The sequence below is a fragment of the Monodon monoceros genome, unplaced genomic scaffold (genome assembly GCF_005190385.1).
Source record: "Monodon monoceros isolate NGI ecotype Baffin Bay Population unplaced genomic scaffold, NGI_Narwhal_1 Super_Scaffold_14, whole genome shotgun sequence".
In the NCBI taxonomy this organism is placed as follows: Eukaryota; Metazoa; Chordata; class Mammalia; order Artiodactyla; family Monodontidae; genus Monodon; species Monodon monoceros.
The window spans coordinates 74,014,247-74,031,170 of NW_021703770.1; the positions used below are offsets into that span (position 1 = coordinate 74,014,247).

At 46.2% G+C, this 16,924-nt stretch overlaps 1 protein-coding gene across 1 annotated transcript in view; it reads left to right on the top strand.

Moving 5' to 3' along the window:
- The window catches only part of ST18 (ST18 C2H2C-type zinc finger transcription factor), a 90,373-nt gene that overhangs the window by 63,545 nt on the left and 9,904 nt on the right, over positions 1-16,924 (top strand). The window contains exons 12-17 of the mRNA XM_029222464.1: positions 1,239-1,354; positions 6,450-6,512; positions 7,255-7,323; positions 11,003-11,065; positions 11,167-11,247; positions 12,157-12,378. Of these exons, the coding sequence (XP_029078297.1) occupies positions 1,239-1,354; positions 6,450-6,512; positions 7,255-7,323; positions 11,003-11,065; positions 11,167-11,247; positions 12,157-12,378 (614 nt within the window). The remainder of the gene's footprint in view (positions 1-1,238; positions 1,355-6,449; positions 6,513-7,254; positions 7,324-11,002; positions 11,066-11,166; positions 11,248-12,156; positions 12,379-16,924) is intronic.

Here is a 16,924-nt window from a genome sequence, read left to right on the forward strand (position 1 = left end):
TTGCAATTTCATATTCATTTGATTTAAATGAGATTTACCTTGAATAACTCAAAATTGTTTTCTCACCTTAAATGGATCAGTACTTTTGAGATTTAGGAGACAGTTTTTTTATATTAGTTAATCTGATTTTAATATTAAATCCAGAACGTATTATATTTACTGGATATAAGCTTAATGATAAAAGTAAGCTAATTATGTGACTGAATAAAACCGTCATTAGTTTTCTGTAAGATAATATATCAGATGGTAAATAAATGATTTGAAAGGATCAATGAGATTTCCTTATGAAATCAGGATCAGTACCAAGCTTAAAATAAGGCCATGAAAATAATTAGTGATAACCCAACAAGAGATTCCATCCAATGAGTAAAACCATTACAAAATGCCAACTTAGCAAAAGAGGTAGTTTAAGGAAAACAGGAAGTGATGTGAGACTAAAAGCAATTATCCAGAAAAATCAAACTAAATGTTGCCTAGATATTGTGGACTCGGTGATTACATATTTAAACAAACAATTTAAATCTTAATTATCTGCTTATCAGAAAGGACATTCTGGGCTTCCCTGGTGGCGCAGTGGTTGAGAGTCCGTCTGCCGATGCAGGGGACGCGGGTTCGTGTCCCGGTCCGGGAAGATCCCACATGCCGCGGAGCAGCTGGGCCCGTGAGCCATGGCCGCTGAGCCTGCGCGTCCGGAGCCTGTGCCCGCAACGGGAGAGGCCACAACAGTGACAGGCCCGCGTATCGCCACAAAAAAAAAAAAAAAAAAAAAGAAAGGACATTCTCCTAGCCTAAATTTACTTCTTCCTTCTCTGTTTGAAAATATGTGTGATTCATTTTTTGCAGTGTTTCTTTTACCAATGACTGCTGTGTGCATAAAGAACTCTTCCTATGTTCTCTACAAAATGTTTGCTATGCTGTAAAACTTAAAATATATTAAAATATTAACTTATTTACATAGCTCAAGAAATACCTCTATAGTTATATTTGCCAAAATGCAAACTTTCTAAAGGTGTGCCCGTGAGTTATAATTCCTCATTCTTCACCGAGCATAAATGTCCATAGCAGTCCAGATCTACCCTTATACTCATTATCTTATTTATTTTGTGTACAAATCCGATGAGGGATGTCATCTAAGTCTTGAAGCCAAAACTCAAATTTGACCCCAATGACTTCAAATACAGTTGTCTTTCCAGGGTTTCCTAATGCCTTGTGTGCTTCTGTATTATTTTTGTTTTCAGAAAGACCCAGTGAGCTCTCTAGAAAATTTAGAGGAAAAGAAGTTCCCTGGAGAGGCCTCCATACCAAGCCCTAAACCCAAGCTCCACGCAAGAGATCTCAAGAAAGAACTAATCACGTAAGTCATCTGGAGTGGCTTACTCTGTGGTTCTAGAACGGAGACTCCAATTCAAAACCTTGAGTAATAAATAACGCCTTGGCTTATGGAGCTGACTTTGCAGATGTTTTAGGGCAATTTCAACCAATTGGTAGTTAAATGTTCTGTATATACCTAGACCTATGCTCAGAACTAAGAGGATTATGAAAAAAATGTACCTGACATGATCTCATGCTAAGAGAATTAAAAGTCTAATCGACTGAAAAACAAAACATGTAAAACAATTAGAAATGTTTATGTTCTGATCAGCAGATCTTAATCTAACACCCACTGGCCTCAGAGGATCCAAGTCAGGGCTTCAGGGAGTCTACAGACTCACAAAACTTAATTGCAGAGTGTTACTTGGGAAGGGGGTTCATGGTTTTCGTCACATTCTCAAGGGCTTCCGTGCCTCAGAAGTTGAAAGGACAGGGCAGGAAGTACTAATCGAGCTGCAGCAGGTTCTGAGACAGGCCGGGCCGTCCGGAGCAGAAGGGCCCAAGCTGAGCCCCAGGACCAGGTGACCTGGAGAGAGCGAGAGAACAGGGCGAGGGCCCTGAGAAGATGGCCAGGTTTCCCGTGAACAAGCCACAGGGTGTTTGGGCAGAAAAGTGCACTAGGGCTGGGGTATCTTAGGAAGAGCAGTGTGCAGAGTTCTTCAGGGGCCGGGTGCACGTGGGGACCGTCTGGTGGCAGGAAGATCACCTGAACTGTTGGCTAGAGATGCAGACGTGAGATCGTGAGCTGCGGCCTGGGAGATGGGGCCTCCAGGGAAGATGTATAAGAGGAAGCGGACAGAGTGCCCGGCCCAGAATTCGAGGGCGCTCATCCTGCTGGGACCTGACAGGGAAAAAGAAGCGCACAAAGAACAAAGACCTGGGGCCAAGGGGGAGGCAAGTGACGGTCATGGGAGCTGAGAGCTCAGGAAACTCCACCTGGGCCTTGGATGGTCTCAGATGCCACAGCAAGTTCAAAGAGGTTAAAGCAGAGAAGGCAGGGCAAACCCCAGGAGAGCGGGCCTTGGGAATAAGCGAGGCCAGCCAGCGGGGGGACGCGCGGCGGGAGCGGGGGGCGGGGGCAGAGCTGGGGTGCGAGGGACGTGCCACCAAATGACGCAGGGACGTTAACTAGGACTGTGGCCTGAGCCCAGCTCGCACACCCTTATTCCTTTTTCACCCCGAAGATCTCTGACCGGGGGCTGTTGGAGGTCAGAGTGTGGCGCACACAGCTCGCTTACGGGTGTGAGTTCGCCCGGGCCATCGCCAGGACACAGGCCGTCCTGACCGCCTTCTCCTCGTCTTCCGGTCACCACTGTGCGGGGGCATGGAGACATCAGGGTCGACGTTGAGGGAGGGGGAGAGGGCACAGGGAGGGGAGGGGCTTTCAGGCAAAGGCAAGGCGGGAACCGTGGCTTTGGGGCGCTTATATCCTCAGACGATAGTGTAGCCCCGGGGGGTTGGTTGCCGGGAGTGAGTGACATGCAAGAAAATCTTTTCCACGGGAAAGTGATTAAACGTTCATGCATATTCTCACCCAGTACAGTTAAAGCTGCCAGCTAATGAGAGTTTCTAGCAGAGAGGGACCCTTGCACTTAGGCGCTGGCATCTGTACCCTCTTCTGAGTCCCCCAGCAGAAAAGTACGTTTACGTTTTTCTAATACAATAGATTAAGCACCCTGTCCTGAGTAGAATGCTCTGCCCACCGATCTCTGCGGGCCCGTCCTCCCCTCCCTCAGCTGTTCCCCAACGTGTCACCCACCCGAGAGGCCTTCCCGGCTGTTGTGGTCCCCCCTTCCCAGCCCCGCTGCTCCCGCCCCCTTTCCCAGGAGGGCAGGCTCTTCCAGCCACTGAGGTTGCTTCTTCCACGTCCCCGCGTGGGCCCCTGGTACCACTGCACTGCCGCTCGTTTCCCCAGTGACAGGGACACACCTCAGACGCTGCACAGGCCCTGCACACACAAGCTGTCGATCAGAAGACCCCAGTCCAGCATCAGTCTGTCCTGTCCACACTCAAGTGATTTTTTTTTTAATATCTTTATTGGAGTGTAATTGCTTTACAATGGTGCGTTAGTTTCTGCTGTGTAACAAAGTGAATCAGCTATATGTATACATATATCCCCATATCCCCTCCCTCTTGCGTCTCCCTCCCGCCCCTCTAGGTGGTCACAAAGCACCGAGCTGATCTCCCTGTGCTATGTGGCTGCTTCCCACTAGCTATCTACCTTACGTTTGGTAGTGTATATATGTCCATGCCACTCTCTCACTTCGTCCCAGCTTACCCTTCCCCCTCCCCGTGTCCTCAAGTCCATTCTCTACGTCTGCGTCTTTATTCCTGTCCTGCCCCTAGGTTCTTATGACCATTTTTTTTTTTAGATTCCATATATGTGTGTTAGCATATGGTATTTGTTTTTCTCTTTCTGACTTACTTCACTCTGTCTGACAGCCGCTAGGTCCATCCACCTCACTACAGATAACTCAATTTCGTTTCTTTTTATGGTCGAGTGATTTTTAAATAATCGATTATGCTGCATTCCTTAAGGATTTCGTGGGCAGACATTGCTGCCTCGAGCATGATGTTCTCTTAGGAGGTTAACATTTCCTGATGATGTAGGGCCCGCATACCAGAGCTGCACGTCACCAAGCACAGCACCCTCCGGGAGGTGCCCTGGCACAGCCATGTCAAGGCTGCCATGGGCCTGCGAGTCAAGTTTCTAAAATCTTTGTATGCATTTTGTGTCTGCATATTATCTCAGATATCTTCCAAAAGGGCCAATGTTTATCCTTTGAGGGTAGATTTTGGAAATTTCCAGAGTCGTTCCAAGCTAAATGAAATGTAAAGAACTGATAATTAACCTGCATCACCATTTTAGACAGAAAAATTAAGTGTGATTATTTTGTAATGGGCACTTCTCATTGGTGCAAAGAGAAAGGGCTCCAAAAAGATGGTGAACAATTTTTGGAATATAATCATGAATTCCTAGGAAATTGACTCTCTAGAGGCCTCGTGGTTTTCCGCTCATTTCGGAACAGGGGAGCGCTTGGGTGGGTACCACGTACTTCTACACACCTGTGTCACACACTGGCTCTGTAAACGTCTCACTGCTTTACAGTTTCACCCTGTCCTTATTATGCTTTGTTTTATGTTTCTAAGAGATAAACGCACCTTAACTGCTTCCCAGAAGCTGTTCCGCTAAAATAGGACTTTTTGATGTTGATCAACATGGATTCGCTTAGAATTCGAGTGCCACTCACTGAGGGAACTAGCTAGTTTCCTTTCTCTAAGTTGTGATACCCTCATTTGCAAATCTTCCCAGAATACATCACCCACCTGGGATCTGCACGTGTTATCGTACAAGATTTCTCATTGAAGATCGGATCCAAAACAGGACCTTCTCCCACTACCTCGCCCCCTGCAATCTTGGCTTTACTCCTTGACCTCTTTATACCACAGAGCTGAAACAAAATAGCCACTATTTAAATGCACAGTTTATCATTATACTTCCTAAGTAATTTATAACTGTCTGGTTTAAAAAATCATTGGCACTTTGCCTCTCCTGGCAGTATTAATAGGCATAATTTAAAAATAGAAATAAAATTTAAAGTAAAATAAAATAAATGCAAAGCTATTTTGGCACACCAGGTGGCGATGTATTTCCAAAGTAGGAATTCCCAGGGCACTGTAACCCATCTCTCACGCTCTGAATATTCCAGCTGTGTAATTATCAGAAAAGATTTTTTCTCTGTTTAGCGGGTGAATGGCACTTGCAAGATAACTCAGCTCAGACGTTAGTCGTTGTTCTTTTCTTTCTTTACTTGTTTACATATATTTGTAGCTTCCGCATTTTCCTTTCTGATGTTCCAGCTAGGAAAGTGGTGGGCAAAGAGCTGGCTGGTTCAGCTCGGATCAAGCTCCGGAAATCAAACATCTCTCTGAGAGATGAAGATGTTCTAACTCTTACAGTTTCTTTAGAGTACCTGAGAATGATTGGAAAGTAGCTCACAGGGAAAAAAAAATACTGAGAAGGTGACATTTCAGAAATCTTGGATGTCATCAATCTATCCCCAAATGCCCCTTTAAAGAGGCAGAGTCTGCGTTCCACACGTGGGTGAGCCTTCACGTTAGGCAGGGTGCCGAAAACATCAGAAAGCACTAGTGACGTAGCTGATGTCCCTGATTATTGACACAAAGACCACCGAGTGGGCCGGGGTCAATCTGCTTACCTCACACCAGCAACTTTCAAGCAGCGTCAGAGGGAAATAAAGGGCTCAGAAACCAAGGAATCTGTTAACTCTGGCAGCAAAACTGCTCAGGATAACTATCCACTTGCATTATTTTTAAAACACACATAAGATGTGCAGAACGTGACCAGCTTCTGAGATAAATGAAGTGCCCGGGACAGACTCCGGTCTTGGGCAGACAGCCTGGAGAGCCTACCGCTTAGGTGGTTAATTCCTCATTGTCTTTGCTGGGTTCAAAACTTTGAATGAAACTGATCACAAGCTTTATTAACTAAACTTCGTAACTATTTCTGTACTATCAGAACTGTCCCATCTAAAATGTCAGTTTACATTTTAGCCATATGTAGTATTTTCAAAGATCTTCTTTTTCAGGTGTTTTCTAACATGCTTATGAAGTTACTAGGTTATCTTTTTCTTTAAAAAAAGTCACAAAAATTTCTTTCTGAAATCTGTGATATAATTGGTACCTAAGAGCCGCTATCATGGTGAAGCATGGGTTTTTAATATTTATGTTTTATAACTCATATTTTCAAAGAAATAGAACACCACTGACTGTTGATTCACTCACATCCATTACCAGGACACGTATTTTAGCATCACTGTCCTCCATCGTCTGAATCAGAGAGCTGATGTGATCCTGGAAACTAACAACTCAGGATCATGGCAGTTCCCTCTTGTCTCGTCTGCTGGTCCTTATATAATCTACATCTTTAGTTCGTTAGCTTCTTCACGTCCCATATGTGTTAACTGGTCTTGAAAAGAGAAGCTACCTCATACCCAGTCAGAGCAAGTGCATCCGTGAATGCACCTGACCCTGATTCTATGTTTTTATTGACCCAGCTGTCCAACGCCAGGATGCGACGGGAGCGGGCACGTCACAGGCAACTATGCATCTCATCGCAGGTAGCTCCCCACCCTCTCACTTAGGCGTTCTGCGTCTGTCCTCCGTAAGGACTCACCCTCACCCTCTCTAGAAAGATATCTCGATCGGGAGTTGGAGGCTGAGTTAGTTGGGGTTTTGGTTTGTTTCGTTTTTCAGAAATAAAGCTAAGTCTTCAGTCTTTTTACTGATATTGTAAAGAAAGTGTACTTCTCTGGTCAATAACGGTTTTCTGATCCTATGATCCAGGCTACAACCCAGAAGTTAGAGTTCATGTCAGGCTCGGGTCCTGTCTAGCTTTAGGACTCAAGTGAAACCCAGGTAGGACAGCAGTGACCTGAACTGACCTTTTACGCTGTGGGAGGCTTCAGTAAAGGGTTGGAGGGACAGTAGTGCAGAGGCTGTGCTCGGCCCTTCCTCCCACCTGTGTCACCCATGTGATTCGCTGTCCCTCTGGGCAGGGCCTTAACTTCTGAGCACCATCCCTCGGGATGCAGAGGGAGGGTTCTCTGGGTCAGTCATCACTGGAGCCGGGGGTCTCGCTGGGCTAAAGCCCCTGGTTTGGTAAATAGCAAACCAGAGTCTGTGACAAGTAGTCAAGGTACCCAAAGCCCGGTCTGGCTAGAGCAGCAAAGACGGGTTCAGACTTTTTCCCAAAGCCCGTCGGTGGATTGAACATGTGTTCACCAGCTCAGGCTGCCCCCAAGTCGGGCCTGCGTGTGTCAGTGCGTGTGTCTCTGTTTTTGCTTTCTCCTCCCTCTTCAGTGTCTCTGGATGTCCTTTGGCAGATAAGACTCTGAAATCCCTCATGGCGGCCAACTCTCAGGAACTCAAGTAAGTGTCCGGCCAGGGTGGCCCTAACCAGGGGCAGACGGCACCTAAGTAAATTATGACCACGCGCTCTCTCACCAAAAACTCAAACAGCTAAAACCAAATCACTGTAATTTAGTTTAGTTAATTAGCTGGACTTGGAGGGTTTGTATTTTACAATGTTTTTAAAAGCAATGACGTTGGGCTTCCCTGGTGGCGCAGTGGTTGAGAGTCCGCCTGCCGATGCAGGGGACGCGGGTTCGTGCCCCGGTCCGGGAAGATCCCACATGCCGCGGAGCGGCTGGGCCCGTGAGCCATGGCCGCTGAGCCTGCGCGTCCGGAGCCTGTGCTCCGCAACGGGAGAGGCCACGACGGTGAGAGGCCCGCGTACCGCAAAAAAAAAAAAAATGTTAAAAGCAATGATGTTGAACACCTACGACACCTTTTCTCTGTTACCTTCAGAACGTGTATACTAATCAGACTTGGAGGGTACGGCCAGCATTTTCATCATCTGAGTTTAGGAAAACTGCGCAGTACTTTACCTTGTGGGCATTTTGAATCATATGACAGCCTTTCACTTTTGGGGGCGACATACAATTCTGGCTCATTTTCACCTTGTCTACAGGATCTCAAAGTCACACGTATATTAACTTACGTTGATTGATTTGATTTTTCCTACTATTATCTTCTTTTATCCCAAACTTCTCACTTGTTATTTTCATGTGTGGTTATAATACTTGTAGACTAATAAAAAGTTATAATCCACTATTTACCCTTTAAAAATATAAGGCATACATTCAGAAAAGATGAAGAATAACATTAAACAAAATTAGCAAAATGCATTTGCACATAATATTTTAGGAAAAATCAGTGTTACTAAGTCTAGTGATAAAATAATATTTGTGTAAATAGTAGAATTAACACTTGGTGTCTAAATTACAGGTAAAATTTCAGAGAATATATCTTCTTAATATTTTGCTAGTATTTCCATTTTTTAACTTGTTTAAAATTTATCTAAAAATTATCCAAAAAAAGTTTATGAAACAAGATGTGATATTAAACAGGTATAAAAATTCAGAATTTTAGTACCATGAACAGTAAAGACAACTCTAAAATATACAAAGCGAGTGTACAATTGATTGTGTCAGTGTAGATTCTAGAAGTCATTTTATTGGCTACCATCTTTCTAGACTGAAATGTAAGGATGTGAAGTGGAGACTTATTAGCAGATTGAAAGGAGAGAAGGGCTAGGCATACTCAGTCTTACTCAGTTGCTCTGAACTTCTATATTGCCGTATCTTAAAAATAGCTATCAGTTCTCCTAAGTATTTTCTCTAAACATTATTTCTAGAAGAAAATGTTGATAATACATTGAAAACATGTAGATTGAGTGGTTCTATAGCAATGTTCAGTACTTACCTGCTTTATACAGCCACCTAATAAGTAACATCTTTGTGGTTTTTTTCTGTACAGAAAGAAAAGGGGACATTTCATTGACCTCTTGTTTGGATATTCAGGGAGAATTTCAAAACAAGGTTTTTTTGGCATAGACTTTTCCAGAATTGCAATGTGCTAGTAAACCACTATTTTAATTAAAATATTAATAGCATCTGAGCCTTTCTTACAGTATATGTATTAAATATGTATTAAATCTCTAAATGTTTGGTTAGAGAATCATTGCAGGGTTCTCTGGTTAGCTCGAAGAGATGTATGCAGATTTCATATTTCCTTCGAGAAAAGCATTCACTCCCTATGTTCCGCCTCAAGATTGAATATAGAAGAATTTCTGTGAAAGTTCAGTGGGTTGGAGTTTAAGAAAAGGAATAGTGTTCACATTCTTCTTTGGATTATTATCTTTCTCAAACTCTTGTTTGAGTAGAAATCTGAACCCGGGTGGGCATACAAGTGAAATAATCACAATGACCTTGTCTACAAGAAGTTTCAGGAAAGCAAATATTTTATGACAGCCTCTGCGTTTTATTTTTTTATAAATTTATTTATTTATTTATTTTATTTATACTTTTTTACTTTTGGCTGTGTTGGGTCTTTGTTGCTGCGTGTGAGCTTTCTCTAGTTGTGGCGAGCGGGGGCTACTCTTCGTTGCAGTGCGTGGGCTTCTCATTGCGGTGGCCTCTCGTTGCAGAGCACGGGCTCTAGGCGCGCAGCCTTCAGTAGTTGTGGCGTGCAGGCTCAGTAGTTGTGGCTCGCCGCCTCAGTAGTTGTGGCTCGTGGGCTCAGTAGTTGTGGCTCACGGGCTCTAGAGCACAGGCTCAGTAGTTGTGGCACACGGGCTTAGTTGCCCCACGGCATGTGGGATTTTCCAGACCAGGGATCAAACCCGTGTCCCCTGCATTGGCAGGCAGACTCTTAACCACTGTGCCACCAGGGAAGCCCACCTCTGCGTTTGTATTAGTATCTGGCATTTTTTAAGGCAACAAAAGAGTGGGAATCTCTGTATATTTTTGCATTCAAGTGTATTTTAAACCCTGTTCCTAATTAGCATTCTAAGTAAAATTGGAATCTTCTTCCGCCTTCACTCCCCTGACTCTAAATTTAACGGTTGACTGTCAGTCAGAGTTATTGGTAGAGTTTCCACAAGACCTCTTAAGGTGGACCCTGAGGCAGAACAGATCAGGTGCAAATGTCCTAGGTTCTTTGGCAGGTGCATTAATCCACCAGGTCTCTGGTTGTCCCATCCACCACTGTTGTCCATCTGAATGTAAGGGATTATCATGGTGTTGGAGCAAATCAAAGGAAATAAATTACACACAGAAACAATTTGGAAACTCTTTTTTCTTAAGCAAAAGATAAGAACTTTGCATGATGTAGACAGAAGCCCAGCGGTAAATTGTGGGTCGAATTTCAGATTCCTTCCAAAATAAGGTTTAACAACAGGGACCTATTGTGTAGCACAGGGAACTATACTCGAGACTTGTAATAACCCATAAGGGAAAAGAATCTGAAAAATTTTACGTATATATATATGTATATACATATATATATATATATATATATATATAACTGAATCACTCTGCTATACACCTGAAACTAACACAACATTGGAAATCAACTACACTTCAATTAAAAATATAAGGCTTAAAAAGAAGGAAAAGAAGAATGCAGGATGACAATGAATACGGTGTCTTCCAAGCATTGGACAGTAGTTAACACATCTTAATATTTCCTTTAAAAATGGATTCTTAGGGCTTCTCTGGTGGCGCAGTGGTTAAGAATCACCTGCCAATGCAGGGGACACGGGTTCGAGCCCTGGTCCAGGAAGATCCCACATGCCGCGGAGCAACTAAGCCCGTGCGCCACAACTACTGAACCTGCCCACTAGAGCCTGCGAGCCACAACTACTGAGCCCATGTGCCGCAACTACTGAAGCCCGTGCGCCTAGAGCCCGTGCTCCGCAACAAGAGCAGCCACCGCAATGAGAAGCCCGCGCACCGCAACGAAGAGTAGACCCCGCTCGCCACAACTAGAGAAAGCCCGCACACAGCAACAAAGACCCAACACAGCCAAAAATAAATAAATTAAAAATAAAATTTTTTTAAAAAAGGATTCTTAGCCAAAAACCAGTTCTGTACAAGCAAAGAGTCCCACAAATCAGCTCATTCTGTTTGACTGCTCGTCTCTGTGTGATTTGTCATGACCCCCTACCACTCCTATGCGGCCCCAGCTCCGCTCTCGTGTCTTCCAGGTGTCCCACTCCAGGCTGTGACGGTTCGGGGCACGTGACCGGAAACTATGCCTCCCACCGAAGGTAAGACTGACCCCATGCCCGAGATGGAAATCAGAGCGGTGGCAGCCGCGCCCGTGAGATCACATGCTTCTGTTTTGTTCTTTGTTGGGTCCGTATTTCAGCCTGTCCGGCTGCCCTCGTGCCAGGAAAGGTGGTGTCAAGGTGACCCCTACGAAGGAAGAAAAAGAAGACCCTGAACTCAAGTAAGTGTGACGGCTGAGGCAGCAGCGTCAGGGCAGAGGCCACTTGTGGGACAGACGGGGGGACCTCGGTTGGGAGGCAACTGCGTGCCTTGTTCATCACGAGGCCCTGGGAGCAGCATGGCAGCTCGGAGGCTGCAGAACACCTCGCCCTCCCCAGTGGTGCTCACACGGGTCTCCGATGGTGCAAAGGAAAGCAGGACTTGGTCCTTGCCCAGCGGTTTTAAAGGAAAGCAGCCTCGTGGACATGCCCTAGTGTGACACACATGGCTGCGGGCTCCCCTGAAACTCAAGGCGCAATTTTATCTAAAGCGAGCTCCCTCCTCTGAGAAACATGCTTCAGGTCCTGGGTGACAGATGCAGACACAGGTGCAGAAATGTACAGAGGCTTGCTCGACAACGTGCAATATTTAGGCATTTGGAAATCAGAACTCCCGTTCTCTGAGCCAGGGACTCTGTGATGAGGGAGAGCCAGTTGACACGTTAGACCCTTGGTCTTTGTTTGGAGGCAACGTAACCCGTAACCAAGGGCTTCCCTGGCTGTTTCTGGAGCTGAGAAGTGTGGCCACACACTTGACTCCACTCCTTCTAAACTGGTGGCAAGTCCCCTGAGCTCTAGAAGTCATTCTCTGCCCCTCTAAAGTGGGGTAACAGCGTCTCTGCCCACCAGGTGAGCAGTGAGGTTCACGTGAGATAATGCATGACGGTTGCTTAGCTGGGAGCCTGAGGGCCATCACTGCTGCCAGCACTGCTGTCTCCCTGGTTGGAAGGCATCTGGTAGACGCCGTCGTTTCCCCACTTGCCCCCTGTGTGGTCTGCTCTCACCACCACTTCCTCGTTCGCTCGCCTCAGTGCTTCACCTGGCTTATCTCGTCTCTCCCAGCTGCTAACGACTGTGCTGTGTCTCTCCAGATGCCCTGTGATCGGGTGTGACGGCCAAGGTCACATATCAGGTAAATACACATCCCACCGCACGGCTTCTGGCTGTCCCCTGGCCGCCAAGAGACAGAAGGAGAACCCTCTCAATGGGGCCCCCCTCTCCTGGAAGCTGAACAAACAGGAACTTCCCCACTGCCCGCTGCCTGGCTGCAATGGGCTGGGCCACGTGAACAACGTGTTTGTCACCCACAGGAGGTAAGCTTTGCTGCTTTTTTTTTTTTTTTTTTTTTTGCGGTACGCGGGCCTCTCACTGCTGTGGCCTCTCCCGTTGCGGAGCACAGGCTCCGGACGCGCAGGCTCAGCGGCCATGGCTCACGGGCCCAGCCGCTCCGCGGCATGTGGGATCTTCCCGGACTGGGGCACGAACCCGTGGCCCCTGCATCGGCAGGCGGACTCCCAGCCCCTGCGCCACCAGGGAAGCCCCGCTTTGCTTCTTAATGTGTGGTTGCTGTGATTGTTTGTCACCTGGATTGTCCGGGGGAGGGGAGAGACCCCCTCAAGGTCATTAATCATAGCACCTTAGATGTCCAAGTAATGAGTCTTGCCAGATAGATATTTGACCAGTTTGAAGGATGGAAAATGTTATTTTCTCTATTTCTGAAATTCACTGCACGATTTTCAACCACTTGCGAAACTGTGCTTGTGGTTTTTTTATTCTAAAATATTGCTTGTGCTGCTTTTTTTAATGGTTCTGTCAGTGGTTCACTTCAGTTCTAAGTGGTGATAGCTCCTCACTTCTGTTATGTGATCGTAAACTTTCACTTTACGTGTTTATGTCATGCCCTTCTGCTCGTCAGCTGGCTCCATTTCAGACCAAATGGTAGTTATTTTGCAGCTGGGAAGCTGTGAGTCATCCCCAGCGGCCAGAAAGAAAAGGACACAGCGATTACTAAGTACACGGAGGACAAGAGAGACTTAGAAAACTCTTTCTAGCTTCACAAGGACTCAGTTCCTTCATCATTGAGTGGCATGTATGTCAACCAGGCTCTTTGTCAGGAGCACTGATCTTAAACCAGGCTTTTGTCCACATTCTCCATCAAGGAGAGGAGCTAGCGGAATTCCCTGGCGGTCCAGTGCTTAGGACTCCACGCTTTCACTGCCAAGGGTGCAGTTTCGATCCCTGGTCAGGGAACTAAGATCCCACAAGCCAAGCGGCACGGCCAAAAAACAAAATAAGGAGCGGGGCTAGAAGGTTCACTGCACACATCTCTGGTCGTGGGGCTGTGGCACACGATGCAGATTTAGGATCTAACAAAGCTTCGCGAGTCCTGAAGCTCTGCTTATGGGCAGGATGCCAGCAGTGCAAAGCTGGTTCCGTTTTTGAGGTGCACACCAACGGTGTCAGGAGATGAAGTTTTCCAAGAGCTACACCTGCTTATGGAGGAAACCTGATCTCTTTAGGTGGTTTATTTTTTGATGGTTCTCAGATGCCTGATCACGTTCACAATAGTGCACGTTGTTTTCTTCTGGGTCTGTACCGTCGTTTCCCATCCAGGAAGGACAGTCACACATCAAGTGAGCCTCGTAGCTGCACAGCAGCTGTGCTTTCTCACCATGGACCCTGTCATATCCATGTTGACATCGATAATGAAATACTAATGCTGGATTGTGGCGAGTGCATCCCTCAGTTAGAACACAGATTTCTCTTGAAAAATCCTGGAGTGGTTTTACATGATGACGCCAGGCCTGGTGAGGGTGTAGAGCTGCAGGGACCCTCAGAGCTGTAAGTGGAAGAGGAATTGGTAGAACCATGTCAGGAAGCTGATGCCTCAGATGTAAGGGAGCTGGTGAGGGTGCCCTGCTGTCCAGCCGCCAGGCGTCCAGGCTCAGTCCCAGAGGCTTTCCTGCACCCGGAGATGGAGACGGACGTGTCGTCTTCCCGGCTTCCCGGCTCCAGGCTGGGGACCGCCTGCCCGCCACCTTGGCCCCGCAGCGCAGGGCACAGGAGTGGCTCCACCTGCAGGGCCTCGGATCCGTGTGGATGCAAAGGCACCGCGGGCGGACTTGGAGCAGGTGTTGAGTGAGACAGAGTGCTGAGGGATACGTGTGGTGGGATTCTGTCCCACAAAGTGAAAAAACGTGTAGCAAAATCACGTTTTAAAAAACTAGGTAATTTTTCATCTGCAGTTGGAGTTAATGGCTGTCTCTGCGGGACAGGACACAGCTATTGCTATGGGGCAGGTGAAGCTTCAAAGCGCGTTCTGTGTTTGAAGGTAAATTCAAGGTATGCCCCTCAAGGGCATTCTTTCAACTGCAAATACACATTGTATGTATCTGTGTACATTACTACTTATTTCATAATAAGAAAAGGAAATTATGAGTTCAAAAATATGGGCTGCAGTATTAATGCAGAGATATTATTTTCTAGGAGAAGAAAAACAGTTAAGAATTCAGACAAATAAATAATTCAGATTTCACTGTTTTTCACTCTTGCTACTCAAAGGATTTAAGAGCCCAAATTTAACCTGGGGTATTCTCTTTGGGGTGGAATGCTTTTCTTTACTATGTGTAGCATTTAAACAAATAAGATAATAAAATACCTGGCTTATTGCCTGGTACATAGTAGGTGTTCAGCACAGACTATTTCCTTTCCCTTTTGTACAATTATATTAATATATATGTAGCTATGCAATAACTCATTAAAGTAGGAATGACATGCTGGAATCACACATACTGACCTACGATACACCTTTATCTGTCCTCTTCTCAACCCTGACGTCCTGACTTGTTCTGTTCTCTTTCCCGTCACTGCCAAAGGCCAACTGCTATTCCAGGCTGCTCTGTCCCAGCAGACAGCCTGTTCTGAGTTCCTCACATGGCTTATCCCTTTAAACCCTTACAAACCCTGTAAGCTACAGGGACTGCGGTGACCCTCAGTTGACAGAAGAATCAGAGCACAGGGAAGTTCAGGGATTGCCCCCCTCCTGCACAGCTCACAGCATCGGGGCCCCAGAGCCCCTCTCCCGAGCTGGGTACCAGCCCATCCCTGGTGTTTCCTGGATCCTCCCGACCACGAGGCACTCGTGCAGACTTTCCTCAGCCGTCCTCTAAAGCAAGTTCTGTAACTTTTCCCATTTAAGATTCAGCAAAATGGGAATAATTACAAAAGTTACCTTAGAGGATGGCTGAGAACAATTACCTGTGCATTACATCAGCATTTTGTTTACATACTAATTACTTTAAAACCTTTCTTTAAGACTTCATGTTACAGACTTCCACTTTGAAAGAATAGCAACTGAGAAGACAAATGATATTATATTAAATACACATCATTATGGATGACTGCAGCTTTAAAACCAGAAGTCCTGTGACTAATAGAACTCATTTAGTGCCACACCATAACTATAATTTTATTGAGGTTTACTAGCATATTATAAACAATGATGTCCACCACACAGATTTGTCACCTGCTGTTTTACTGTAACAGGGCAGATGAAGATATAGTTTTAAATTGCCTTCCCCTGGGGCTTCCCTGGCGGCGCAGTGGTTAAGACTCCACCTGCCAATACAGGAGACACGGGTTCGAGCCCTGGTCCGGGAAGATCCCACATGCCGCGGAGCAACAAAGCCCGTGCGCCACAACTACTGAGCCTGCACTCTAGAGCCCACGAGCCACAACTACTGAGCCCGTGAGCCACAACTACTGAAGCCCGCGTGCCTAGAGCCCGTGCTCCGCAACAAGAGAAGCCACCGCAATGAGAAGCCCGCGCACCGCAACAAAGAGTAGCCCCCACTCACTGCAACTAGAGAAAGCCTGCACGCAGCAACAAAGACCCAATGCAACCAAAAATATATATATAAATGAATAAATTTTAAAAATAAATAAATTAAAAAAAATTTTTTTTTAATCTTTAAAAAAAAAATTGTCTTTCCCTGCCTTCATAGAATTGTGAATTTGGTCCAAGCCGTATAAAGCATGTTTCTCCTGTCTTACAATACGGAGCCCGAACCCCAAAGGGGACGCCCAGCCAACCTCCCTGTTTTCCTGAGCGGCAAGGCTGAGCCTTGTGGAGGATGTGGCATCCTCAAAAGGAAAGAGGACATTAAAAATATTTTCTTGCCCCAGTTTTCTTAAATTTAGGATTTGTTTTATATCCTGGAAGATACAACCACATTGGGAGGTACAGAACATCCAGTGGCATTTTTTACTTTTTTTTTTTTTTTTTTTTTGTGGCACGCGGGCCTCTTACTGCTGTGGCCTCTCCCACCGCGGAGCACAGGCCCCAGACGCGCAGGCTTAGCGACCACGGCTCACGGGCCCAGCCGCTCCGCGGCACAGGGCATCCTCCCGGACCGGGGCACGAACCCGTGGCCCCTGCATCGGCAGGCGGACTCTCAACCACTGCGCCACCAGGGAAGCCCATCCAGTGGCATTTTTTAGACCAAAGCCTCCCTCCCGTCACTTAACTGTACTCGGTTCTAACGCACATGGTTGTGGAGTTTCACTAGCATTCCACACGGCTGTCCCCCCTGGACGCTCACCCTGTGTTGTCTAAACAGTGCAGACCCTTGACGGGAGAGACAGAAGTTCTTGGGAGGTATTAACATCCATCTTGTTACAAATCTCCCACAGGTGACTTTTAAAATCCAGTTTACCAGCCAACCATTACTCCCGTTTGTAACCATTTGTCAGAACACAATATGTGACAGAAGACAAGACAGACTTGTACAAACTTTCCAGGAAAAAAAAAAGAAGATAATGTAGCTTATAAAGGCCACTCTTTTTAGTGAGCAGCTTCCA